This window comes from Temnothorax nylanderi, unplaced genomic scaffold (assembly GCF_030848795.1).
Source record: "Temnothorax nylanderi isolate EJ_2023f unplaced genomic scaffold, tnyl_v1.0 TNYL_tig0440_pilon, whole genome shotgun sequence".
NCBI lineage: Eukaryota > Metazoa > Arthropoda > Insecta > Hymenoptera > Formicidae > Temnothorax > Temnothorax nylanderi.
The window spans coordinates 45,085-72,836 of NW_027249502.1; the positions used below are offsets into that span (position 1 = coordinate 45,085).

At 34.9% G+C, this 27,752-nt stretch overlaps 4 protein-coding genes and 1 long non-coding RNA gene across 13 annotated transcripts; 3 read left to right on the forward strand and 2 right to left on the reverse strand.

The window, feature by feature from the left end:
• Positions 1-356: 356 nt before the first annotated feature.
• LOC139782800 (uncharacterized) lies at positions 357-2,079 on the reverse strand. 5 transcript variants are annotated; one of them, XR_011720999.1, is made up of 3 exons: positions 1,950-2,079; positions 912-1,186; positions 357-555 (listed from the first exon to the last, which is right to left on the reverse strand). It is a non-coding gene; the product is annotated as an uncharacterized lncRNA (long non-coding RNA). The 5 variants fall into 5 exon arrangements; XR_011720998.1 differs by having other exon boundaries at positions 1,924-2,053; XR_011721001.1 differs by having other exon boundaries at positions 912-1,078; positions 1,924-2,048.
• Positions 1,972-5,705, forward strand: P32 (complement C1q binding protein P32). Its single transcript, XM_071721875.1, has 5 exons — positions 1,972-2,326; positions 4,188-4,338; positions 4,418-4,620; positions 4,844-4,932; positions 5,473-5,705. Exons 1-5 carry the CDS (start codon positions 2,116-2,118, stop codon positions 5,620-5,622), a joined length of 804 nt encoding a protein of 267 aa, XP_071577976.1. The 5' UTR covers positions 1,972-2,115; the 3' UTR covers positions 5,623-5,705.
• Positions 5,706-7,257: 1,552 nt separating this feature from the next.
• On the forward strand, positions 7,258-11,145 carry Rab19 (RAS oncogene family member Rab19). The gene is made up of 5 exons (XM_071721876.1): positions 7,258-7,678; positions 8,924-9,008; positions 9,288-9,386; positions 9,497-9,654; positions 9,737-11,145. The coding sequence occupies exons 1-5, from the start codon at positions 7,469-7,471 to the stop codon at positions 9,842-9,844; spliced, it is 660 nt and encodes a 219-aa protein (XP_071577977.1). The 5' UTR covers positions 7,258-7,468; the 3' UTR covers positions 9,845-11,145.
• Positions 11,146-11,506: 361 nt separating this feature from the next.
• On the reverse strand, positions 11,507-16,454 carry Hmgs (hydroxymethylglutaryl-CoA synthase). 5 transcript variants are annotated; one of them, XM_071721867.1, is made up of 3 exons: positions 16,201-16,454; positions 15,989-16,116; positions 11,507-15,921 (listed from the first exon to the last, which is right to left on the reverse strand). In XM_071721867.1, exon 3 carries the CDS (start codon positions 15,815-15,817, stop codon positions 14,456-14,458), a length of 1,362 nt encoding a protein of 453 aa, XP_071577968.1. In that variant the 5' UTR covers positions 15,818-15,921; positions 15,989-16,116; positions 16,201-16,454; the 3' UTR covers positions 11,507-14,455. The 5 variants fall into 5 exon arrangements, with proteins under 5 accessions (XP_071577968.1, XP_071577967.1, XP_071577969.1 ...); XM_071721866.1 differs by lacking the exon at positions 15,989-16,116; XM_071721868.1 differs by lacking the exon at positions 15,989-16,116 and having other exon boundaries at positions 16,183-16,454.
• Positions 16,455-22,746: 6,292 nt separating this feature from the next.
• On the forward strand, positions 22,747-26,610 carry LOC139782794 (uncharacterized). The gene is made up of 3 exons (XM_071721874.1): positions 22,747-23,481; positions 23,610-24,115; positions 24,232-26,610. Exons 1-3 carry the CDS (start codon positions 23,190-23,192, stop codon positions 24,367-24,369), a joined length of 936 nt encoding a protein of 311 aa, XP_071577975.1. The 5' UTR covers positions 22,747-23,189; the 3' UTR covers positions 24,370-26,610.
• Positions 26,611-27,752: the final 1,142 nt, after the last annotated feature.

Consider the following 27,752-nt stretch of genomic DNA (forward strand, 5'->3'; position numbering starts at 1 on the left):
TAACTTTTGTTATTTTTACCTCGTTTCAAGATACACAATCGACCTCCAGACGTACGCGGCGGTTTATTTTATCGACTTTAAAAGTTGGCGGGAAGTCGACTTTTCGTCATGACGGGAAGTCGACTTTTCATCATGACGGGAAGTCGACTTTAAGTCGGTGGTTTTTGCGACATTCGCCGACTTCAAGTCGACTTCAAGTCGACTTTCGTCCTTAAAAATGTCGACTTCTCTGCCGAGTCAGTTTCGGTAGAAGTCGACTTCAAGTCGACTTAAAGTCGACTTTTTGCTCTTAGGGAAGTTTCATAACCGTAAAGAACCATTAAGGGGAGAAAACTAAGTAGAAGCACGAAAATAAGCGATTTTTGAACAATTTTTTTAGAGGTGATAAAATAATCGCATCAATTTCAACTTTTGGCATACTTTAATTATAGGTGTCAAGCACTGAAAAAAAATTTTTTTTTTACAAAAGAAAATGGCGGCGTTACAGGCTTCACAATTTGGCGTCTTTTGCGCGAGATGGAAAAAGGCTGCCATCGTCACGTTTTTTGTAGCGGTCTGAGACAAAAAACCAAAAAATCTTTCGATTACTTATGAGTTTAGGCGAAGAATATACCTATAAGGTTATAAAAAAGTGCAAAATTAAAAATTTGGTAGGCATTTTAATCAAAAATTCAAATTTTCGACTATTTTTTCGACACTTTTTACCCCAAAAAAGTAATTTATTTACGCGATATCCTTACAACTTTAGGTATATCCTTTCGATAATATTATAGACTAAAACCTCCCCAAATTTCAGCCCGATCGATCAACAACTTTTTGAGCTACAGTGGCAGCAGTTTTTGAAAATGCAGTTTCGAGATAATCGCGTTTAAAGTTTTAATACGATAAAACTATTAGTTTTAGTGACTTACCGCTCAATCAGCAATTCCAGGCCCATACAATAGTCCTTCAGCTTCCTCGAAAAGTTGATTATTTTCCAGTTGGAGTTGTTTTCGGGCTGTACGAGCTTCTTTTGTCTCGGAAAGGCTCATTCTGTTCTGCCTCGTTATCCGCGCCTCATTGGTTTTTTCGGCGAAAGCTTTGGATTGGGTGCCAACAATGATTCCCAGTGTGTTCATTATTCGCAGGATGGAAGTATAGCCTTCATTAAACACTCCGTCCACGATGCCGAAACTCGGACCGATTTCTAGTATCGTGTAGAGTCCTATATTAGTAGAGAGACGCAAACTTGTTCCTCCTTCTGATTGGTCGGTTATAGACCAATAGACAGCGGTCGAAGAATAATGAACTGTGATTGGCCAATTCTTACGACTTACGACTTAAAACATCCATTGTAGATCGGGTCTTATCGTACGGATATACGAGCACAAGATGGCGACGGCAGCAAAGTGGGGGTAAAGTTTGCGTCTCTCTACTAAAGCCTTGTGTACACGATACTAGAAATCGGTCCGAGTTTCGGTTTAAAGCCTTGTGTACACGATTCTAGAAATCGGTCCGAGTTTCGGTTTAACCCAATGAAACTGCTGCTTTTCTGTAAGAGCTGCAAGTTGATTGGCTTAAACCGAAACTCGGACCGATTTCTAGTATCGTGTACACAAGGCTTAAGCCAATCAACTTGCAGCTCTTACAGAAAAGCAGCAGTTTCATTGGCTTAAACCGAAACTCGGACCGATTTCTAGTATCGTGTACACAAGGCTTAAGAGCTGCAAGTTGATTGGCTTAAGCCTTGTGTACACGATACTAGAAATCGGTCCGAGTTTCGGTTTAAGCCAATGAAACTGCTGCTTTTCTGTAAGAGCTGCAAGTTGATTGGCTTAAACCGAAACTCGGACCGATTTCTAGTATCGTGTATGTACACAAGGCTTTACACCATGGTTATAAATTACCGGCCTCTGTATTCTAGGGACTCTAGCCAATACGCACGTGCATTGTCGGAAGCTGCGACTGACCTGCCGCGGACCGGAAGCCGGGCACGAACCGCCGTGACGCAATCATTTCCCTCGTGCCGGACGCTACAATTCACATTGCTCGCACTTCGCAGTTCCCGGCGTTCTTCGCTTTTGATCTCGGTTCACTGTTCACTACATAGTTCGTCGTCGTCGACTCTCCTCCAGCATGAACGGGATTGTTAGGAGCGCGTTACGTGCCACGGCGCTCCGCGGTGTGCTGTCGTCCTCGTGCAGCAGCAATAGCGGCGGTCAATCCGTCAGGGCCTTGTGGAACGTTTGTGGCCGCCGGCAAGCTGCCGAAATCGTGCCTCTCGTCTCCTCGCTCGAGTTACACGATCTCCGTGCCCGCAGATGCTACAGCAGATCGCATACCAAAGGTATTAACCCGCAAACCAGGATGTCGTATCAGATGGATCGCGCATTAATCGTTTCCGTAACTGAAACCATGATCACGGTGCCGGGAGTCGTCCATGTTCGTGAAGAAAGCCATGCTACTCGCAAACGGAAACGTTGTAGAGTTTAATTGTGACTTGAAACGTTCTTTTTTCTTCCTTCTTTTAGAGTGATTCTGGTAATACTTAAGGAGAGCTCCCTCCTCACCGATTTCGCTGAATTTAGGCTTAATCGACGCGTTTTTGCACAAAACGAACGAATCTGGCAGAAAAAAGTCCCGCTCTGCCCCGCGAAGCGAGATATTAACTGTTAAAGTTGACGACTATCAGGTTATGAAACCTGTTATACCGACGCTATGTAGCGACTGGTTTTGCACTTGTTTGAAACATACATTGTTTTTTTACATATTTTTTGCTGGATTTTTTTTCAGAATGTGTTTTTCGGCATCGAAATATGCGATTACTTGTATCAATTATTAATTTATCACCACATTTTGAACACTGTATTTCTTTATTTATTAAATAAGGCTCGATATATCCATTAAATAATCATATTACTGTGTTTCGTTAACCTCAACGCTTAATATCTGTAACAGAAATAATTTGTTAAAGCAGAGAATAGTTGGTATATGAAAAGTACATATAAATATGTACTTTTCATATACCAACTATTCTCTGCTTTAACAATTTTATTTCTGTTTCGTTAACTTAATTCAACGCTCAATATCTGTAACAGAAATTATTTGTTAAAGCAGAGAATAGTTGGTATATGAAAAGTACATATAAATATGTACTTTTCATATACCAACTGTTCTTTGCTTTAACAATTTTATTTCTGTTTCGTTAACTTAATTCAACGCTTAATATCTGTAACAGAAATAATTTGTGTTCCAAAATATTCTCTGTTGCTTTGATACAAGTAATCTCATATTTCGATGCCGAAAAACACATTATGAAAAAAAATCCAGCAAAAAATATGTAAAAAAAAACAATGTATGTTTCAAACAAGTGTAAAACCAGTCGCTACAGGTGCTACATAGCGTCGGTATGACAGGTTTCATAACCTGATAGTCGTCAACTTTAACAGTTAATATCTCGCTTCGCGGGGCAGAGCGGGACTTTTTTCTGCCAGATTCGTTCGTTTTGTGCAAAAACGCGTCGATTAAGCCTAAATTCAGCGAAATCGGTGAGGAGGGAGCTCTCCTCTTAAGTATTACCATTAGATATATTCTTTGTAGCTGAATTTATACTTTTTATCTGTTTCCTTTCTTTTTCTTTAATGTCTATTTTAGTTTAATTACAGGGAGTATAATATAGCGTAATTACAGAGAATGGATCTAATAGCGAATTCGGGCGCTTGCACTAGTGCACACTGAGTGCGCACTAAGGCTTGTTTATAATCTATTCTTATATTTAAAGTCATTTAAATACACATTTAAAAACTTTTTAGCCAATAAAACAATCTGTATATGGATCTATATGGATGCTGTACAAATCATTTTACAGACTAAGAAGTATTTGAGATGATCTGTAAATATAACAATTGATTAAGAACAAGCCTTGTGCGCACTCAGTGTGCACTAGTGCAAGCGCCCAAATTCGCTATAAGGTCTTCTAATTTGTAAATCTCTATTAGTTCTCTGGATGCATGTGTGGATATGTTGTATCATTCTTAGAGTCATCTTGCATTGTTCGGTTTAATTTTACTTATACATTATACAATTTGTTTTCTTTTAAAATTATGCCAGTAAGCGTGCTTTTTTTGTCAAGCAGAAATATATAATTTTTATATAATCCTTCATATCCTACTTGTTTATTTTCTATGAATTGTATTCATTTTTTGTAGCGGAAAAAGAATTAGTGGAATTTTTGGCTGAGGAGATAGTAGCTGAGAAGAAGGCGCAGAAATTGAAAATGATACCAACGACATTAGAGGGCTTTTCAGTGTCTCTCAATGGCGCTGAAGTCAATCTTGAAAAGAAAGATGGCACTGATACGTAAGAAAATTTTGCCATATTGACTTATGGATTATTCTGTACATTTTTGATATATTAAATCTATGCTATTTTTTTCTAGTATTCATATTTCGTTTAACGTGAACCATACAGTGGATGCGGATGCCGAAGAGGAAATGAATCCTACTAGTGATAATGTAGAAATTGGCGAAATGAAGAGCAAACCAACTTTTACAGTAGATATAGTGAGGGGTAATCAGACTCTAGGCTTCACGTGTTCTTTTAATAATCAACCTGGTGCATCGGGTGCAGATGATAATTATAGTATGTACACTTATTATATCTTCTCTTTTAAAATATTGAATACAAAAAGACCTTAATTTTATCTTGATAATTATTTCTCGGTATTGTGAAATCACTCTTCCGTATATTATAATTAAATGCTACAGATAAAATCGATATGCGATTTAATTTGTTATATTATTAGTTTATATTATTTGTTTCTTTAATGTTTTTTCAAATTGTAATTTAACTTTCTTTTTTGCAGATGACATATTTGGCATCGATGAAATCACGCTGTATGAAGGAGAACACAGCGATAAGGTATACTCTGTAGCTGGTGAGATCATCGATGGTGTAAGTATTTATATCCTACCTCTATTTTTTTCTGACATGATAATTATTTAACAAAAATCAATATAATTAATAATTAAATACGTTATTAATTAATTTTATATAGTGATAAATATCGTTAATCTTCAGAAACTTAATAACCGGTACTTTGCTTTTCTAGAATATCGCTTTGATACTTAAAAGTTTTAAAGTAAAAAATGAATGGAGTCAAAATACATCCAATTTGTGAAGATTTAACTATCTCCCCAAAGTGTTGAGTACAAAGTGGCTACATTATGTATGGTTACTTTGATTATTGATCTTTGGGAAATTATAAACAGTCTTATAAAGCTAACTCATGAGCTTCTTTCATGTGTGCGTTGAATTAAGATTGTGACATATTTTATTTTAAATCTAGTTGTTACTAATATGTTTCCTTAATTCTCTTTTTTCTACAATATTTAATATTTCTATAACCAGTCATAGGCACAAACAAGACAATCCCATATAAGTTGTTAATTAAGCTTCTTTATTATATTAAATAAAGTACTATTTATTTTACAGTATCTGTACGACCTACTGATGAACTACCTCGAGGAGAAAGGCATTTCAAATGAATTTGCAGAGAAACTGATCGATTTGAGCACATGCTACGAGCATACAGCTTATGTTAGCCTACTGGAGGGCTTATCGAAATTCACATCCGGAAAGTAATTCTAGGATCTAACATTAAGTTTATGCGATTCATGATACTGTAGTTTGTAAGAATTGTTAATAAAAAGATGTGCTGACGCGTATTTTTACTGATTAATTTCCAAAATACTCAAACAAAATGGAAATAGAAAATTAGAATGAACGATAATTTTTTTGTTTGTCTTATTATGTGAAGAGAAAACATAATTTCCTGTTGAATAAACTAAAACTGAATTAAATTAGAACTAAAATTTTTATTAAATATTTTAAAAGAGTGTGTCACACACACGTTAAGATAATTCTCTGTATTTTTCTATTCCCTTATTCTTGCCTATTTTAATAGGCTAGAATAGGAATATTGTTGTCATTTAAAACATACGATATGTAAATACGTTTATATATATATATATATATATATATATATATATCTAACATGTTACATGTTTGATATGTTACATAAAAAATACAAGTAGAATGCCTTTTCTTTATGTTTTTTAGAAGACAGCCATATGATAGAATGTAACTTATGTACTGTATTGTATTATAAGTTGTCTAGTGATTATAATGAATGAGAATGAGAGTTATAGCATAAATCAACTTGTACTGCTCTTTTAATTTTGCTTATAATGTAGAAAAAGAAAGAAAATATAATATATTACTGAAGTTTTTCTCTATATCATCTCCTATATCTTGTTTAAATTCTTCTGATACTTTATTCACTTTGAGGAATTTAGATTTTCGCCAACATTAGATTTAAAATTCTTGAAATTTTGGATAGTGTAACTTCCTTGCCGATTATGTTTTCTTGATACTTTGGAAAAAAGCATGCTTATTCACAAGATAAGTATTTTGTGTTAATGCATAGACTTCATTAAATTTTTAAAAATTACAAAATGATTACATTGCTTTCGCACTTACATTCATGCTTATTCGTTCTTACATTATTTTAATTTTTATAAAGTAATACTCAGACGGTCAAGTCTGTCAAAAGCAGAGTATCTGCTACAAATTTTGTCAGCAGAAAGACTACAGATTTGATGACGGTTCTGATATATTACATGATGTCGGTAGAACGCTAACAGAAGTATAACAGAATCTGCTAACATAATCAGACATCAGATAATTGGCGACAGAAATCGAGCAGATCCTGCCGAAACCGTTCAGTTTCTGCGCGATTTCTGTTGCCAATCTACTGTCTGATTATATATTAGCAGACTCTGCTGGCTGCTAGTAGAACAAGTTGAATGCGGACGCAGTTGATGTCAGTCAATGTCAGTCTGCTGACATGTCTAATCAAATCTGTTACAAATCTGCCGACAGACTGCTATCATTTTGCTTACTGGAGATATATAAATAATGCTCGTTATTCTCATTCTCTCTTACATTTTTTTTCTTTTTTATTCTACTTTTCATATATTCATTCACACTCTCGCTTGCTCGCACGTTTGTCTCAAATAAGATACACTGAAACAACGAGAAAAGAAGATAGATTTTTATTATTAGTGATAAATGTAACCGCGTGACACGGAAAAGGAATTCTTCTTTCAACCCAATGGATTTCCGACCATTCCGACTCATGCGAGTCAGTGTACCACGATTATGGAAAAGGAATTACTGAAAAGAAAAGAAAAGTAGAAAGACTGAAGACAAGAAGGAAAGAGGGGAATCAACGATGCCGCGATTCGCCGCTGATACGAATCGCAGCGGGGCGGTAAGCTGCTGGACCAAAATGGACGCAATTGGATGAAGGAAGATTCGTGGATAGCTAGATATGGCGATGGCGTAGGTAGTCATCCGCGAAGTGGCAAAGTCCATTGCGACCAAGTCGCCATCGTCCTCGCGCGACGGCGCGAGTCCCAGTGAGAAGATGTCGTGTCGCGACCCCGACAACCTGATGATTAGTGACGACGAGAGCTTCGATTATCTGTTTAAAATCGTGCTGATTGGCGACTGCGGCACGGGCAAGACTTGCGTGGTGCAGCGCTTTAGATCCGGCACATTCGTTGAGCGCCACGGCAACACCATCGGCGTCGACTTCACCATGAAGACCGTCCTCATCGACGGCAAGAGGGTCAAGGTGCGCCGCGCTCCGGAGATACATTTGCGTCGATCGCCAAGCTTAACCTCTGCTGCGTTCGTTTCATTAGCTATGCTTTTCAGCGTGAGAAGAAGAGGAAGAAAGTAGAACCGAAAGCTAGCAAAGAAATTAATTCTTAATTTATAAAAAAATTATGTCTACAAGATAAATGATTGTCGCTTTATGCAAACGTTTTGATTCAAAAGAAACGTAAAATTTCTAGTAAAATACTCATAAAAGATTTGAAGATATTTGATCCTGGTTCGAGTTCATTTGAAAGTAATGCTCTTGTTTGTCGAGGTACTCATCGATTCGAATTGACTTCATTCTTCATTATTTAATGTAAACAAGGACTGTTTTGTCTGTAGATAAATAGTTCAGTTTGAAATTGACCTTTCTCCTAACGAAGAAGCTTATTTGTATTTTTAACTTACAATTTTCTACATTAAATAGAAGTTGTAGAGTTAATCCTTGAAGCATCCATAAATTTTTATACAGGCGAAAAGCATAGCTTGATCTGTTTAAATTCATAGTAGACTAGGGATAGGAGCAAGTTCAATATCTATTTGAAGATCCGAGTTAAATCTAATGAAGTTTTATTGTTTCTAGGATTCGAGTAATAGTAATAAGAAATAATATTTCATACGTGTTGTACTGCGAAATAATTGATCCTGACTAATTCTGAATTTTAGAATGAGTACCTGCAGGATTCGAAGTGTATTTGTAAACAGTTTTTATCGTAAAAAATTGAATCTTTTACAAGGAGCATTTGAATTCTAAGAATGAAGTTGTTTATTTTAAACTTTAAAGAATGTAATGTGTAATGATCTTAAGTAAATTTTTTATTCCATATTTTTAATTAAATTTTTATTATATTTAATTTCAACGATTAATCTAATATTTATATAATAATATCTAACATTTGTAATCATCAAAAAAATAATTAAAATAATTGTCGCTTTATACAAACGTTTTGATTCGAAGGAATGTAAAATTTCTAGTAAAATACTCATAAAAGATTGTAACATATTTGAAAGTAACATTTTGGTTTTTCGAGGTACTCATAGAGGGTTCGAATCGATTTGAAAGTACTTTTATTTTTTTAAGTAATCTCATAGAGAGTTCGAAATTAACAAACTAGCCAACAGATTCGAATCTACTTGAGATACTTAATCGGTAGTAATGACTAATACTTAAATTTATAATGATTATTGAAATTGTTATATATTTCTATCATTGACACAGCTACAAATATGGGATACTGCGGGGCAGGAAAGATTTCGAACAATAACTCAGAGTTACTATAGATCTGCAAATGGAGTAATCATAGGTACGTATATAAGTACATTAGCCGCATAATAGATCATTTTTCGATTAACATGTATTGTATTATTAATTTAAAGAATAATTTACTATTTAAGAATTAGTTTAATAAAAAAATTGATAGGAATTATATTATAATCTTGAAAGGCACAAATGATTATATTATATTGTTTTTCTTGACAGGGAGACTGAATTGTAGCTTTTGTTCTCTTTGTACGACTTTCTGTTCCCTGAAAAATTAAATACGGTATCGTTCTAATAGGTAATATATACACGATTATTTTAGTTTACGATATTACGAAGCGTTCGACGTTCTTGAGTTTACAACGTTGGGTGGAGGAAGTCCGGAAATACACGTCGTCTCATGTGTTACTAATATTAGTTGGTACGATCATTCTATAATATTCTATATACATTATATACGTTGTAACAATATCATAACGTAATTGCGTTGCGCAATTGTTACTCAGTTTCTGTATGCTTTTCGCTTCGCAGGTAATAAATGCGACTTGGAGGATCTGCGCGAGGTGAAGAAAGCGGAGGCTGAAGCCTTATGCCAATATCTGCCTGAAGTTTTGCACGTAGTGGAGACCTCAGCCAAAGATAACACAAACATAGACTCCGTCTTTTTCTATCTGGCATCGGAACTTAAGGTAAACCTGTCTTTTACATCGCGCAAAATATTTTTCTTATATAATTAAAAAAATTGAAAAATGCACTACTATTTGTTTTTAGAGACGACACGATAATCGCCAGATTAGTGCGAGCGAGGACGAAGTAGTGAGGCTCGGCGTCGGTCGAGATTTGTCTTCTTGTTCGGGCTGCTCGTACAAGATATTTTAAATTGTTTTATTTTTTTTCGGTACGCTATTTCTGAATGACCGAAATTTTCAACGAGTGTCCAGTGTTAAGATAAAAGGCATTCAACGAGTGTGATATCGCACGATGCCTTCTGCAAGTTTCTTAATGTTACTGTTCTTAAAATAATGATTGAAAAGTTAGAAATTGGTATGCGGTGCAAAGGATTTGTCTAAAATATTGCACAAATCTTATAATCTTTTTACAAAAATTTCACTGCCTTTTATCTTAGCGTAGCGTGATACAAGTTAATATCTTCAAAGTAGAACACGTGCGGTCCACTGTCAGTACAGCAGAAAGATGTTTAGGTTACAAATTCAAGATATTATTTCTCTATCCGCACAGGATGAAAAATGTTCGAATTTCGAGAAATACGAATCTCGCGATAAAGATCTAATTTTTAGACTAAGACGGCTCATTTCTGCTCCGAAAGTTCGTTGTTCCGGGAAGAGTACATATGTATATTTTTATATGCGATTTAAAACGTACAAATATATACACTTACGCATGCGTACACGTATTGACACTCCACGAATACTGCGGCAATCTAAAGAGATCTTACGGTATTCTAGTGCCTTAAAATTGTTATACGTCATGTGCTAAACGCACAGACATTCGCGAAGTGTAATCGAGAAGTTTTACAAGGGATTCAAATTGCGAGTAGTAACTTAATGTTTTTATTTATTTTATTTATTTCCACGTACGAATATTATTACGGCGAATGTGAAATGTTTTGTCTCGCGATCGCCGAACACCCATCTAGAAGCTGTAAATATTAATCCACAGTTGCATTCTCAGTGTGAATTTTGCGCTAAAAGCGAGCGTCTGATTCTCAGTCTTTGTTAAATTTAAACCCAGCAAACACAATGCAACATGTACATTACATGTTGCATTGTGTTTGCTGAGAAGAGTATAATTCAGACAACCGCGTTCAGCGTTAAAAGCGCAATCGGAATGGGCAGATATGTAGAGCGCGTTTTGTTTAAATAAATGCTTTTGTTATTTATGAACAAATAGGTATAATGAATCTCTATTACTGCTTACATGTCAATCGTTGTAATATATTTCTTTGATACTTATGTTGCACGTAAGAGCGTGTATTGTCCTTGAAATACTCTAATGCGAATGCAAATTATAGTTTTGATAAGAGCATCGATACGTAAAGCCTTGCGCATACATTATCAATTAAAGTGTTCATCGCAAATCAAGATCTTTGTTAATTTACAAATCTCGGTGTATTTTTCGAATAAAATATTTTCGAGTAAAATATATGGAAAATAGACATATGGCTGTCGTCAATTCTGTTGTTAATTATATATATATATATATATATATATATATTAGATATGACCTATCTGAATTGCAAAAAAGGATATTGTATGAAACATAAATTTATATTGCACTTTGAGTATTGCAATTATGTGCTGAAATAATACACAAGGTAATACTATCTCACAAGATTGATCAAATGTTTCAAAATTAAATATTTAGAAGCTTATTGTTAAATAAATTTTTTCTTACTGAAAAAAATATACGTGTTATAAAAAAATTGATGTTTTATTGATTTTACCTCCTTCTTGTAATATAAAAAGCTATAAAATTTTTGAAACACTCGATTAATTTTGTGATTAATTATACCATACAAAGTAATCAAAAATATTTATTGTACACTATATATTATATATGTAAAGACAGTTGAAAAATATATTTTTCTCTAAAATACGTAGCATAATAGTTTTGTTAGTTTAATGACGAAATGTACGTTTGCGTTTGGGTACATTTGAAATACCAAATAATAAAAAAATTTGTTTATTACAAATTTTAACACACGCGACATACAAAATCGCTTCAGCTTTGCATGAATGTAGATTATAACTCCAAAGATGGTTCATATCACATTATAAATAATCCGATAAATTGCACGTGGACAAGGTGAACAAAATTTATCACAGTGACTGTAAAAAGTTAATCGTCTTTTCATGCCGAAAGTTGTTTGTGACCAGAGAGTCGATTTATAAATATTCATTCATATGTCAGTATCATCATTTGGTTTACGCGGAATTTCTATGATAATTCAGACAATTGTTTATTTCGGTATAAATGAATATGCTGTATATGGTATACATATACATGTATAATTAACATTAAAGGGTTATAAAACGCTGGCTGATGACATTCACTCGTTTTTATTGCATTAAGATTAAATTAATATTGCAGATTTCAGATATATTAAAAAAAGATAAAGCGAGGTAGAGAAGACAATTCCAGTTGACGTAACTCAACGTAATTCAAATATATTAATACAATGTGAATAGGTGAGGCAATTAGAGCCAAGCGCGGTAGTCAAAGCGCAAAACAATTTCAAAGTAATAAATAGATATATTAACGAACGTTTCGACACATTTTTCGTGTCCTCTTCAGCGTTAAAAGTTACATAGTCAAAAACGAAGATTTACAGAAAGTCGAGTATAAGGCGTAGTCATCGACAAATAAAGTATAAAGGACGCAGTCTAAGAATAAAATGTGCGATATTCTGGTCTGCAGTTGCTCCGCATGGTTCGAATCTTTCACCCACTTGGTCTTTCAACCTGGCGAGATTATTCGAGGATGAGATGGATGTGGAGCGATTGCACACCGGCATGTCGGGCTTTCGACTATGGTACATCCTGATTTAATTTTATTCTTAGACTGCGTCCTTTATACTTTATTTGTCGATGACTACGCCTTATACTCGACTTTCTGTAAATCTTCGTTTTTGACTATGTAACTTTTAACGCTGAAGAGGACACGAAAAATGTGTCGAAACGTTCGTTAATATATCTATTTATTACTTTGAAATTGTTTTGCGCTTTGACTACCGCGCTTGGCTCTAATTGCCTCACCTATTCACATTGTATTAATCTAGAGAGCCTATATGCTTTATTCAAATATATTACAGATGTCTAAATTGACCTTAAAGTAAAGATTAATTTGAAATTAAATATTCAACATCAAGCATATATCTGTTGCTTGTACGTTATTTAATTTATACTCATCGCATTTGAAGGATTTGGATAGACAGAGCATTAGCATAAATGTATAAAAATTTTCTGACCTTAGTTCCTGTTGTATGAAAACAGTCTTACGTATTTAAGGCACTTTTTAATGTTGTTTCTACATCGCAACAAATATCATCATCATTAAATTTATATAAATATCAACGAGCTACAACGATAATAGTTAAACTCCGGCGAATCATAGGTATATTTGAAAGCATTTGTAATTGACGATGTAAAGCCCGGTGTCCACGATGCAAGAACTGTGTCCAAGTTTCGGTTTAAGCCAATGAAACTGAAGCCCGGCGTCCACGATGCAAGAACTGTGTCCAAGTTTCGGTTTAAGCCAATCAACTTGCAGCTCTTACAGAAAAGTAGCAGTTTCATTGGCTTAAACCGAAACTTGGACACAGTTCTTGCATCGTGGACACCGGGCTTTAAGGAGAGAACAACGTTGCAAAATAGTTATATTTTATTTTGTAAATCAACGAAGAAGCTATCGGCGCAAATAGTTTCTTTCTGTTCTATCAAAATATTTTCTGTTGAAATCACACAAGTACCTGAGATTCTTATCTATGCCTGATTACTACGCAATGTAATGTATGGATTCTTTGTTAATTATATTTTTTAAATTACATGATTATCAATTAATTGCTGTTATCAACGTTACATTTCAGAATCTTATTAAAGCTTACGTTTTAAAAAATAATATATTAATGTATAGTAAGATGAGAAATTATCAAGGAAGACTTAAGGATATTCTAGGGGTACAGATCCATCCAAAAGTCATGCAGGGGGATCCAAAGACAAAAAAAATATGTATAAATAGTAACGACAAATCTAATAGAATGTAAAAGACTGTAGATTTAGTGACTAAAAAACTGTTACTACCATTTTTTTTTCAAAGAAAATCTTGAAAAAAAAATTTTTGTAAATTGTTTCAAATTTTGTTGCTATATTTTTGTTTGTTGATAATCTACTTATGTGTAAAATATCATTATATTGGTAGCATTTTTTAATGTTTACACTTTTCTCTGTAACGCTATAAGATTACGTGTTAAAACTCGATATTAAAAAATTGATAACTTTTTATCTAAATTGTAAATCGATCTGAAATTTGGCCCCAAACTTTGAAAGAAAATACAGAATATGATATTAAATTTTCATCAATTCGTAACATTTTGACAAACCCTCCAGAACATCCTTAATTTATGGGATGAATTTTTAGTATGAAGACACCTCATTTAACACTTAGACATGATAAATAGTGTGTGTTGCATGTGTTATTAATATAATATAATCTATATATAATTGTCAACAAAAATTTATAATCAAGCAAAACCTCGAACCTTTTATTTTACATATACATACATACATAAATATATATATGTGTATATACATACATACATATATATATATATACATATTTATATACATATTTATTTATTTATAGAATTATTTACAGCTAATTTTATTCTACATATATATATATATATATATATCTTTATAGAATAAGATTAACTATAAATGATTCTAAATCTTGAAGTCTAACACTTTGATCTCATACTCTCTTATAAGTCCTCCTGTACTTTTCATCCACCTGCATTAAGTAATATGTGCCCGGGAACATGTCGTCTATACTACTCTCTGGAGTAAATGGCACAACGTGGCAATTTCGTTCCCTCGATGCCAGCACTTTGGTGTAGTCCTCCGGAGAAATGCAGTGACGTCCCTCTAATTGGAACTTGACGTAGGAAAGAGCGGTGACGATCTTCGACAAGCCAGAACCTTCTCGCGTGTCCCTTGCTACCGTCAACGAGTACATGCTGGAGCATAGGCCCGAGCCGTAGGAAAATATGCCGATCTTGTTACCTGCCAATTCATTTATCGGCTTTGATATGAGCAACGATACTAAACAAGAGTACACCGATGGCGTGTACATATTTCCAACTTGATTTGCTATCAGCAGGCTGGGTTGGGTCTTTTGCTCGAAGTCCACTTTACTCAATTGCATGAAGGTCTTCTCGATGTCCTGGTTGAAGTAGGTGTCCTCGAGCTTGGCGGCATGGAATTTCATCGCGTCCTTATAACCGTCGGGGATCTGATTCTCCGACATGTTTTTGAAGTCGATGAAGGCCAATCTGGCGAACGATTTTCGTACGAGTTTACAATACGGCGAGTGGAAGAGCATCGCGTCGAAGTTGGTCAACGTCACAGGGCTCTCGCCAGGGCTCCTGACTTTCTCGCGGTACAGCTGATAACAACTGTCCAGAGCGCTGAGATAGCACTGGATCGACAGCTTGCCGTCTACGACAGGATACTCGGAGCGTAGGTTTGGCTTGTAGAAGTCGTAAGCGTGCCTCATGCAGTTAGCCCGGAGACCGCGATAGATCACGAGAGGCGCGTCTGGACCTACCAAGATGGCTATCGCACCTGCGCCGCCGGTGGGCCTGGCGCTACCCGTAGAATACACCGCGTTATCAGCTGCAACGACCAGGGCGAGTCTACCATCCCAGGCCCTGCTTTCCACCCAATCGATCGCGTTGAAGAGCGCGGCAGTGCCGCCGTAGCACGCGTTGGTGATATCCGCGCCCTCAATGTCGGTGCAACCGTGCGGCTCAAACAGCTGCATCAGCACGGTCTTGACCGACTTGCTCTTGTCGAGGATGGTTTCGGTGCCAACCTCCAATCTACCGATGTCCCGTGGCTTGACATTATAACGTTCCAGCAACCGGTGGGTAACAGTTAGGCACAACGAGTTGATGTCCTCCCGGTCATTACAAAATCCCATTCGCGACTGGCCCAGGCCAATCGTGTACTTGCCTGCTGACACGCCGTCAAATGCCTCCAACTCCTTCTGCTCCACGTACTGTGCTGGGAAGTAGACCTCCAGGGCCAGGATGCCGACGTCCTTTGGCCGCATCTTGTTGAGTCAGGTAGCAACAGGTGTTCTCGGAAACTATGCTCCTTCTCTCTCTCTTTTCTTTCCCGCGAGGTCAGATGTAATCACCCTGGCGACGGTTGAGCCTGTTGATTGATTTTGATTAATCGCTGCGCTATTCTCGCGTGATACGCCTGACCCTATTGAACTCACTACAGTACAGGCAGCCGCGTAGCCGCACGCGACGTACTTCCCGATATTCCTGGTAGATGTAATGACTTCCGTGTAACGTTTGCCGATAATGATGATGATGATAATGACGAATGACGAGTCGTTTGATACTGAGGCAAGACACGCGCATATATATATATATATATATATATATAGATATACACATACACACACACCCGCTCGCTCGTCCTCACCAAATTCAGGTTAGAAGTGAAACTCTGCTTGGCTCAGTGAAAATCCCGGTCGTCGCGTCGCTTTCGATTGCGTGCTTCGAAGCCCGCGCGCGACGCACCTCCGTCCCGGTTAAAGTCGGCCGATCAGCGGTTCGCTCGCTCGTTCACTCGCTTAACTCGTTTGCTCCTCACGTGGTCGCCGCTCCTCGCGACGCCGGTCGCCGATGAAGAGGTTCACTGCCGTCAGCCGTGGCCGAACTTTCGCAGGTGAATGCGCACGCGGCGCTTGCGCGCGCGGTATAAATGGTATAATCGGGACTATGGCGGAGGAGTGGGGAAGGGGGAGAAGGACAAAGGTTTACGCCGTTTACGGCTGGTGGAATGGCGGAACTCGCGAACTTGGCGGACCTTGGAGTCTCGTGAGTTTTGCATGACAATCTCCCGGGGTCGTTACGACATCGGGCTTGGGGACAATACGCGGAAAACGCGAATTTGCGCGACCGTAACGCGCGTCCAAATATCCACGCGTGCGAATACTCCCCAGAGAACATTAAAACTGAAGAAATTTTTCATATATATAATTATATGTATATTATATAAATAGTGTTTGCCGTAGATGTTTCAAAAAATTTGAGATAAAGATAAAATAAAAATCCGTAAATTCATCTTACAATTAGATGAGATAAAGATGATTTTGTTTTTAATTAACCTAGATAAAAGATCAGATGATTGTCGCGATTTATCTAGATAATTTTTAGATAATTTCGTGTTTATGAGACTATAATTTACAAAAATTTATAAAAAAAATTTCGCAGAAATAAAAGGAATATTATTAAAACAATTTTATTTTATAGGTATATTTAATATTATAATATTCTTAGTATCTTTATATATATATATATATATATATATATATATATATATATATATACATATAATATATAAAAAAAAAAATATATATAGATATATAAAATACAATATTTTTATTTTAAGTTTTTATTTCTCCAAAAATGGAAGTTTTGCGAATGCTTCATTTAATAAACTATTTTGACAGGGTATACTATTATGATGCTAAACTAAAAAGACGCTCTAATTGACACCGACAATGGCATGCAGGAATGTATTATATTTAGGAAAAATATTTTTAACATTTGAAAAATTTATAAGAGATTGGAGTTTCTTCGATTTAGATTCCAAATACAAAAAAGTGCTTCGATGTTACCACTATATAATTGTTTACTTATTATTCTCTTTTTTTCTCAATATTACAGAAGAAATGTTCCTTTCCACTAGACTACTAAAAGTCGATCTGTTTTCGCCCACATAGCATGTATATCAAAAATACGTCCAGAAGATATCCCGAAGATATATTTAGGAGATAGGATATCTTCGGGATATCTTCTGGATGTCTTTTTGATATGCATGCTATGTGGGCGAGTGTCTAAATAAGATAAAAATGATTCTATTTCTTTATTTGGATGATCATCTAGATAACTTTATCTAAATACCGACAAACACTGTATATAAAATATGTCTACGTATATACCGTGCGTACCAAAAGTTCTGGAACGGCCAATTATCTTAGAAAGTATTAGTTTATTGGAAAAATGTTTCAGATAAAAGTTGGATGGTTTAAAGGCCAATAGACAATTTTATTAGATTTTTGGTCCGTGTTGGGCCTAGTAGGGCCCAAGTTAAATTTTTTATTATATCATCTTTTTCTATTAATTAATTTGAATAACTTTTGTCTGAAACATTTTTTTATTTATAGAAAGAGATAATACAATAAAAAATGAGGATTTTCATTTAAAAAATTTGACTTGGGCTCTACTGGGCTCAGCATGAGCCCCGGACTGAAAATCTAATAAGATCGTCTATTGGCCCTCTTTGAACTTTCTAACTTTTATCTAAAACATTTTTTGAATAAACCAATATTCTGAAATAATTGGCCGTTTTGGAACTTTTGGTACGCATGGTATGTGTTTTCTTTCTCTTGTATATACAAGCGAAAGAATTAAAAAATAATTAAAAGAATAATTTTTGCATTGTTTTTTTTACGAAATTGAAGTTTAAGAATGAAAAAAATTGACCATATATAAAAGTCATGAATATATAAATGTAACAATCGTAAATAAAATATGAATAAATTAATAATATGGAAACTAAAGTTAACAAAAAGAAGACTACAAAAAAGGAGCCTGTGTTAATTGGTTGACAAATTTCTGAACTTTCGCCTTCTTAATTTTATATCGTTGAGACATTGAATAATGTAAAAATATCAGGCTGCTAGAGATTAAGTATAATTGATAGGAAATATTTTGATAGGCTATATATGTTATATCCAGATTAATAATATCATGTATCTTAATCGATAAATACATATTACAGTTGATAATGTGAACTAACTGTTGTGTGTACATATATACATTAAAAAATATCTTATAAAAGGAGACTTTCAGATGTCTTTTCAGAAAGTTTCGAAGTCTTTTAAGACATTTTAATTTTTGGTAAAATCTTAAAGATATTTTTAAAAATATGTTTTTTTAAAAGACATCTTTTAGGCACGCGTGTTATCTGGATCAGTCCCGCTCTCGCGATGGACCGATTAGACTGGATCAGCGGGTCACGGGGTCGCGATGAATAATATATACGACGAAGCGTCGTTTTGTTCAAGCGACCCGCACAAGCATGCCTCGGATGAATATGACACGAAGCGTTGCTCGAGATATATTGATTTATTTCTTTTTTTGTAACGCGATCCTTGGGACGGGGGTATTCGCGGCGAGTAAGGATCTCTTGCTCGTATGTACACGCGTGCGGCCACCGAGGAACGGCCGTGAACGTCGCCCTCGACGATGTAAGAATCGCGTCTCTGGTGATGCAATCCCTAGCGCTGAAAAAAACTTTATTTTTATTTTTTAGCGACGAATTTATCGATGGGCGAAATGTAAGACTTTTTTCCCCTTTTCTCGACGATCTTCCTTTCATAACTGTTTTTTTTCTTGTAATAAATCGGGGAGAAGGGGATATAAAAGGCGAAAAAAAGAAAGAAATTAATTTTGCACGTGCGTTAAATTACTTTTGCTCCTACCACGTCGCCGAGATAACTACCGTCTATGTCACAAGCACAAAGATTAAAAGTTACGTACGACGTCCAAGTGGCATAATTACTCGATTATCGACGCGTTAGGCGTATTATTTTCATTCTATGAAAATTACTAAGCAGTCCCGAGTTCGCGCGTTTCTCGAGTTTATTCTTCGCTAGTGAACTTTCTTCAGCGTCGTCTTTCTTCTTTTTCTCTCGGACTGACAATTGATTATATGCCTATATCGCGTTTTAAGAAAGTGTTACGCGCGGCTACGAGGAACGATCTATTACATTGCATTTGCCGATGAATCGCGCGTAACAAAACAAACAGAATGGCGTATGTGAATGCATGAATTAATAATGAAATGATACATATGCGAACGAATGCATATTCGAATGCGGCATGAGCTTCTTTATCGCGATAAGCAAATCTAGCTGCTCGACAACAAAACCGACAGGATGATCGACAATAGACCTCGGACTTTGAAATTAGATATGTTCGTCTAATCCCTGATTGTCTGCGCCTGAAATTTTCCGAATTTCGATCGTATCCGACTACTTTTTATCTTACAAGTAACTTTTGTGACCTCCAAATTCCTTTTCTTTTCCGTTCATATTCACCAAAGAACGTCGCGCATTCGCTAAATTTTCGGTAAAAAGAAGTTGATATAGGGGAGACCGGGGCGAAGTCGTCACCGGGGCGGAGTCGTCACTACAGTTATCTCGAAACCTGTATATTGTGTGAACTCGCCATTAATATAGTAAACGCTACTTATGGTGTCCATGTGACCAATGAAGTTTAGTGAGATTATGTGCCATGTTGTGGTTTTTATTAAGGCAAACGTGTTTTTGGAGATCAAAAGTGAAAATTTTTGCGCATCGAAAATTTTTAATATTTTAAATAGGGGAGACCGGGGCTAGACCGTTAGTTTTTTTTCGGTGCCGATTTTTAACAACAAAATAAATAATTGTAGTTAAAAGTGGTATACCACTGTAAAGAGTGAACCTTTAGCTACAAAATTTATACAGGAAATTTTTATTTACGTCGCTTTGTTTAACCGGTATAGAGCAAAAACGACAACGGTGCAAAAATTGAAATCTCAAAAATACCGGGGTTGAACCGCCACCCCCCCCGGGGTTAATCCGTTACACTGCATTTTCAATACATATACGTACATCTAATCCTGAAAAATGATAGGATACATTTTAATAATTGTTTTTTAAGAGAAAAATAAAAATTTATTTCAAATTTTTATGCGAAACATTAAAAAATAATTGTTTTTCCCTATTCCATAAAACAATTTAGACGTGAATACAGAGGTTAACCAAATCGTAAACTCCCCAACGGCACGTCACATTGTCAACGCGGGCTACCACGGGGAACACGCGTGACGGCGTTCCGGTGCCATAGGATCAGCGCGGACCCTCGAGCAACCTAACCAAGCCGCGTTTCTCGCGGGGGAACGATAAATAGCAGGGTTCGAAGGATACATATCAGTGATATATATCGGATATATATCGTTGATATATATCATGATATTTATGGAATAATATATATCGTTGATATATATCGTGATATTTATGCAGTAATATATAATATATAATATATAATATATATATATAATATGTATAATATTAATAATATATATATATATATACATTATATATATATATATATATATATATATATATATATATTTAAATATTTGAACATAAAAACTAATTTGCTAGTTTTTTCATTTCCTAGTCGATTACGGAGCTTCGACTGAATTATCCCAAAATTCGAAAATAACCTTTCAAGACCTGCTATTGCGGGTTGCAACAGAAGTAACTGGTTGCATAATTCAAGAAATTTCTCTTTCTATGGCCATTCAGACTCAGGAACAGTCACAGATTTCCACCAAGTTAAATTAGTTAACGGATTTGTATTTCGAAATTTAATGCCAAATAAAAATTTAGGAAATGGTCTTGTTTTAGTTGTTAGTGACATTACAAATAAAATGATATATAATCAGGATTTATAGCATTAAGAAATTCGAACGCCTGTTCTTTTTGAGTGCTATTTAGTCTTTCTCCTAGAAATCGATGATCAATCATATTTGCCAAATAATGTGGTGGTCACAATGCTATATCTCTTTTATAAAAATGTCTTTTAACAGGTAATGGTTGGTCAGTTAAGTCCATTTCTAATTTGTACCATATTTCAACGGCGACTGAAATGTTCGTTGTATCCCTCTGCATTCTATCTAACGCAATAGCAATTGGGTTAAGTCGTGCCATTAAATCTGCAGCATTTGTTGCTAGTTGACTACCATTTACAAGTTTTATAATATCGGGATTAATGTCTTCTTTACGGTCTTGAGATAACTGAACCAGTATTTCTCTGTTGTCTAGATATGATTTTATCGCATCATTCATAGTGTTCCATCTTACCTCCAAAGGCATTTTAAGTTTTTTACCACCAGCTTGTTTGAATAGTGCAGAAGGCAGATGTTTATTTCGAAAATATTTAATAATTTTTAAAATACTATCTGTATATAGTTGCGGAATTTTCAATGTCCTTTGCCAGCAAATTTAATATATGTGCTGAACATCCATATTGTATTATATCTATGTCGGCATGCATCTGTTGCAAGTTTTTCACGCATTTTTTGCACCTTAGCTGCATTATCTGTTACGAAACTTCTTACCTTAAATGAAATAATAATAAATTTTACTCCGCCAGTAATGATTAACAAAAATATCATTTAAAAATTTAAATCGACTTTAATTAAAAATATATTTTTAATAATTTAATCATTTTTACTTTAACTCCAAAATTCTTTTCAGTAGCTTTAACAGCGTCAACAGCTACTTCTTTTAAATATAATGCAGTGTGTGAATTTCCTGAGGTATCTACTGCATCAACTAAAATTGATTCCCCATGTTGAGTCATGATCTGCAGCAAACTATTGGTTCGTTATGAACATTACTCCTACCATCCAATGACATGGAAACAGTTTCACCTTGTAATTTTTGCTGGCATTTTTGTAATATATCCGAATAGACTTCGTTTAGAAATTTAGAATAGGTCCTGCAATCTGATAAGCGGATGGGCTTTCATATCCAGGTCGTAACATACTACATGCTTTTTTAAATTCAACGTGATCAGCATGGTTAAATGTTAAATGGCGTATTAGTAGCATAAGCTTATTTATTGCATTAGCATAAGTTTCAGATGTTAAAACAGGGTCTGTATCTTTTGCACATTTTATAGACATCTTTTACTTTTTTATTGATGGAAACGACGTTATATTTATGCCTTCAGACTCTGAAAAAAAGTACCTTTACATTATTATGTAGTGTGATCAAAGTGAGGTAAAAACACTAAAATAAAAAGATAAAAACTGATTATTTTGCACTGTAATTCATATTTCATTTAAAATTTAAACAATCAACAAACCTAGTTCAAGTTGAGTAAAACTGGACGAACTGGTTGATGGCTGCGTTTCTAAATTTATTTGTGTGTCTGACGACAAGTTTAGATCGTCAGGATCTATTTCACTATTATTTTTACTTGGTGTTGCCCTAGCACTTTTTTCCTTAATATATATAATATATATAATATATATATTATATAATATATAATATATATCACGATATAATATATATAATTAATAATATATAATATATATATTAATATATATCACGATATATATTAGTTTCCTAAAACTATTGATTTAAAATTTAAAGTCTAAATTGAATAGTGGCAACACTGGCAACGCTGGTATTATTTATTTATTTCATTTATTTCTTCCCAACTGAGTTTGGAAGAATCTCGCTTCTTTTGTTATTGCCTGCTATTCGTCGGATTGCATTGCATAAAGAGGTTATGTTATAATTTTGTCAAATATATATACGAAGTTTTATCTTTAAGTTTAAAATGCCAAAACCTAAGCATCCTGTGTGGGCAAACTTTGATTGTATTACTAAAAACAACAATACTGGAAATTGGGCAAGATGCATAAAATGTAATAAAGAGCTGCAAGGTATTCCTTCCCGTATGGAAAAACATATTTTAATATGTAATAGCAAGGAAAAAAGTGCTAGGGCAACACCAAGTGAAAATAATAGTGAAATAGATCCTGACGATCCAAACTTGTCGTCAGACACACAAAGAAATTTAGAAACGCAGCCATCAACCAGTTCGTCCAGTTTTACTCAACTTGAACTAGGTTTGTTGATTGTTTAAATTATAAAATATGAATTACAGTGCAAAATAATCAGTTTTTATCTTTTTATTTTAGTGTTTTTACCTCACTTTGATCACATTACATAATAATGTAAAGGTACTTTTTTTCAGAGTCTAAAGGCATAAATATAACGTCGTTTCCATCAATAAAAAAGCAAAAGATGTCTATAAAATGTGCAAGAGATACAGACCCTGTTTTAACATCTAAAACTTATGCTAATGCAATAAATAAGCAAATTGGCAAATATTTTTATGCTACTAATACGCCATTTAACCATGCTGATCACGTTGAATTTAAAAAAGCATGTAGTATGTTACGACCTGGATATGAAAGGCCATCTGCTTATCAGATTGCAGGACCTATTTTAAACGAAGTCTATTCGGATATATTACAAAAATGCCAGCAAAAATTACAAGGTGAAACTGTTTCCATGTCATTGGATGGTTGGAGTAATGTTCATAACGAACCAATAGTTTGCTGCAGCATCATGACTCAACATGGGGAATCAATTTTAGTTGATACAGTAGATACTTCAGGAAATTCACACACTGCATTATATTTGAAAGAAGTAGCTGTTAACGCTGTTAAAGCTACTGAAAAGAATTTTGGAGTTAAGGTAAAAATGATTAAATTATTAAAAATATATTTTTAATTAAAGTCGATTTAAATTTTTAAATGATATTTCTGTTAATCATTACTGGCGGAGTAAAATTTATTATTATTTCATTTAAGGTAAGAAGTTTCGTAACAGATAATGCAGCTAAGGTGCAAAAAATGCGTGAAAAACTTGCAACAGATGCATGCCGACATAGATATAATACAATATGGATGTTCAGCACATATATTAAATTTGCTGGCAAAGGACATTGAAAATTCCGCAACTATATACAGATAGTATTTTAAAAATTATTAAATATTTTCGAAATAAACATCTGCCTTCTGCACTATTCAAACAAGCTGGTGGTAAAAAACTTAAAATGCCTTTGGAGGTAAGATGGAACACTATGAATGATGCGATAAAATCATATCTAGACAACAGAGGAATACTGGTTCAGTTATGTCAAGACCGTAAAGAAGACATTAATCCCGATATTATAAAACTTGTAAATGGTAGTCAACTAGCAACAAATGCTGCAGATTTAATGGCACGACTTAACCCAATTGCTATTGCGTTAGATAGAATGCAGAGGGATACAACGAACATTTCAGTCGCCGTTGAAATATGGTACAAATTAGAAATGGACTTAACTGACCAACCATTACCTGTTAAAAGACATTTTTATAAAAGAAGAGATATGGCATTGGGACCACCACATTATTTGGCAAATATGATTGATCATCGATTTCTAGGAGAAAGACTAAATAGCACTCAAAAAGAACAGGCGTTCGAATTTCTTAATGCTATAAATCCTGATTATATATCATTTGTAATGTCACTAACAACTAAAACAAGACCATTTCCTAAATTTTTATTTGGCACTCAATTTCGAAATACAAATCCGTTAACTTGGTGGAAATCTGTGACTGTTCCTGAGTCTGAATGGCCAGAGAAAGAAAAATTTCTTGAATTATGCAACCAGTTACTTACTTCTGTTGCCGCAACAGCAGGTCTTGAAAGGTTCTTTTCGAATTTTGGGATAATTCAGTCGAAGCTCCGTAATCGACTAGGAAATGAAAAAGCTAGCAAATTAGTTTTTATGTTCAAATATTTAAATCAAGATACAAGAAAGAAAAAAGCTAATTTAGACTGGATATGGCAGGAGCAATTGGAGCAAATGACTGAAGCAGTTGCTACTTCAGAAAACTCTTCAGATGGCAATGTCTCCTCATCTACGATAATGGAATAATTTTATTTTTTAATTTTTTTTTATCTTTTATGTCTTATAAAGAAGTAAATTCTTTTTGTTTTCTTATATTGTCTATTGTATCGTGATTTGTGTTATCAGTTCTATATTCGACATTCGTGTATTTAGTATTTGTTATGTATAACGTATAACTTATACAGTATAAGTACTATAAGTATAAAACATTTATTTTTCATAATTTTTCAGAAACAATAAAAACTTCGAGTACTTTCTTTGACACGAAATTTTAAGTCTTCTTTTTAAAATAGAAAAATTATATATATAAATATCCACATTTGGATATATATCCAATATCCGATTGGATATATATCGATATATATTTGATATTTTGATATTTATATAAATATCATGATATTTTCGACCCCTCTTAGATATATATCCAATATCCGATATATATCGATATATATCGGATATTTTGATATTTATATAAATATCATGATATTTTCGAACCCTGGCGCCCGGCGCGCCACAGTGACGAGACTGACGAGACTAGCGGACCAGCCCCGGGTGGTTACTAGCGGATAAGCCCCAAACATAAGTTTCAGGTTTGATCGCCCACGAAATATTAGACATTAATGATAATGAAAAAACTACACTGGATTCGTGTTCAGCATGCATTACTCTTTATAATCACGTACCTCGAGATTTGGAGAGCAAATATTATTGCAGATATTACAATATTTCCACGCGCAGAAAATTTCACTTTCACCTTTCGAAAACACGTTTGCCCTCGTAAAAATCATAACACGGCAGGTAACCTGCCGAAACTCCGTTGGTCACATGGGTACCATAAGCAGCGTTTACAATGTTAATAGCGAGTTCGCACAATATACAGGTTCCGAGATATTTGATTTGGCGGATTTACCCGTTAGCGGTCTAGCCCCGGTATCCCCTATTATTCTCTCCGAATCTCGAGATAAGTGATTCTGAAGAGTAATGCATGCTGAACACGAATCCAGTGAAGTTTTTTTTTTATTTTCGTTGATTTCTAATATTTTATGAGCGATTAAACTTAAAATCTGTGTCCGGGGCGAAGTCGTCACCAAGCCACCGGGGCAGACTCGTCACTACGACGACTTTATCCCGGTGGTTTTACTCTATTTTTCGTTGCGTCATTGTATTTCTCAATTGCAAGAAAATGGTACGTACGTACCATCACAAAACGACTCCCGTCGACAAGGAGCAACTCAGGAAGGCAGTTCTTGCGGTAAAAAAAGATAAAATTAAGACAAAAGTAACCGCAAAACAATTTAGAGTCCCGAGAACTACGTTGAATGACTGGCTGAAGAAGAATAATGATGAAATAGGATACTTGGATGACGTGGCCGTAAGATATCATGGAAGCTTAAAAAATCAAAGGGCGAAAATCAAAGTCAAGGAAGCAGCAGTGGTCGAATTCCGACGAGGACTTGGATAATATGTGCTGCGTGTGCTCAGAGATGACAAAGAACAGAGTTGACGAGAAACAGTGCATTTCGTGCGAGCATAGGGCACACAAGTGCGTGCGCTTTTCTTGTAATTATTTTCCGCCATCGTGTTTTTAATTAATAAATGTTTCCATTTTTCTATTAAAAAATAATTAATAAAATGTATCCTATTATTTTTCATGATCGGAATTATGTATTTTCATTTAAAATCCAGTCCGAGAATGGAGTGACGACTCCGTCTCGGGGGTGTGACAATTCCGCCCCGGCAATTTTGACATTTCAATTTTTGCACCTTTATCGTTTTTACTCTATACCGGTTGAACAAAGCAACGTAGACCAAAAATGCCCGTATAAATTTTGTAGTCAACGGTTCACTCTTTACAACGGTACACCACATTTTACTAAAATTATTTGTTTTGTTATTAAAAATCGGCACCGAAAAAATAGTGACGACTTCGCGCCGATCTCCCCTACTTACTCGCAGAGCGTATTTCAAATCCCCGATAGGAAAATTGCGCAAATAATTGTACAATATATAATTGCATCATTCAATTAAGAGGATTGTCACAGTTATTTCGACATTTAGAAGCAAAATCACTCCAGCAAACATCGATATACATAACAGTTATGTATGTATGTACATATATAACACCGTTCATCATATTTTATGTACGAGAAAGGATACTATCGACGATCAGGCAAACACAGAGATATGCTACGTAACACGAAGTAACATAATAAAACTCAAATACCTATATTTTTTAATTATTTCACAATTATTTCACAATTTTTTCCCAAATTTAATTTTGCAAATATTCCGCTAAGATATGAGTCCTCATAACGCTATTGTCTTGCTGAAATATTGTTTAGAAATAAATTGTGCAAATATTTATCAATATTTGCACAAAGGTCTAAAGGAGGAGGGTCCCTTACACACACGCGTACACACGCACACGCACAA

Bases quoted from the DNA above. Each gene is read 5' to 3' on its own strand.
- P32 (XM_071721875.1), top strand. From the start codon at position 2,116: ATGAACGGGATTGTTAGGAGCGCGTTACGTGCCACGGCGCTCCGCGGT. The intron at 4,339-4,417 runs GTAAGAAAATTT...ATTTTTTTCTAG, and splicing joins AAGAAAGATGGCACTGATAC to TATTCATATTTCGTTTAACG. The intron at 4,621-4,843 runs GTATGTACACTT...TCTTTTTTGCAG, and splicing joins GGGTGCAGATGATAATTATA to ATGACATATTTGGCATCGAT.
- Rab19 (XM_071721876.1), top strand. From the start codon at position 7,469: ATGTCGTGTCGCGACCCCGACAACCTGATGATTAGTGACGACGAGAGC. The intron at 7,679-8,923 runs GTGCGCCGCGCT...TCATTGACACAG, and splicing joins TCGACGGCAAGAGGGTCAAG to CTACAAATATGGGATACTGC. The intron at 9,655-9,736 runs GTAAACCTGTCT...ATTTGTTTTTAG, and splicing joins ATCTGGCATCGGAACTTAAG to AGACGACACGATAATCGCCA.
- Hmgs (XM_071721866.1), bottom strand. From the start codon at position 15,817: ATGCGGCCAAAGGACGTCGGCATCCTGGCCCTGGAGGTCTACTTCCCA.
- LOC139782794 (XM_071721874.1), top strand. From the start codon at position 23,190: ATGCCAAAACCTAAGCATCCTGTGTGGGCAAACTTTGATTGTATTACT. The intron at 23,482-23,609 runs GTTTGTTGATTG...ACTTTTTTTCAG, and splicing joins TTTTACTCAACTTGAACTAG to AGTCTAAAGGCATAAATATA. The intron at 24,116-24,231 runs GTAAAAATGATT...ATTTCATTTAAG, and splicing joins AAAAGAATTTTGGAGTTAAG to GTAAGAAGTTTCGTAACAGA.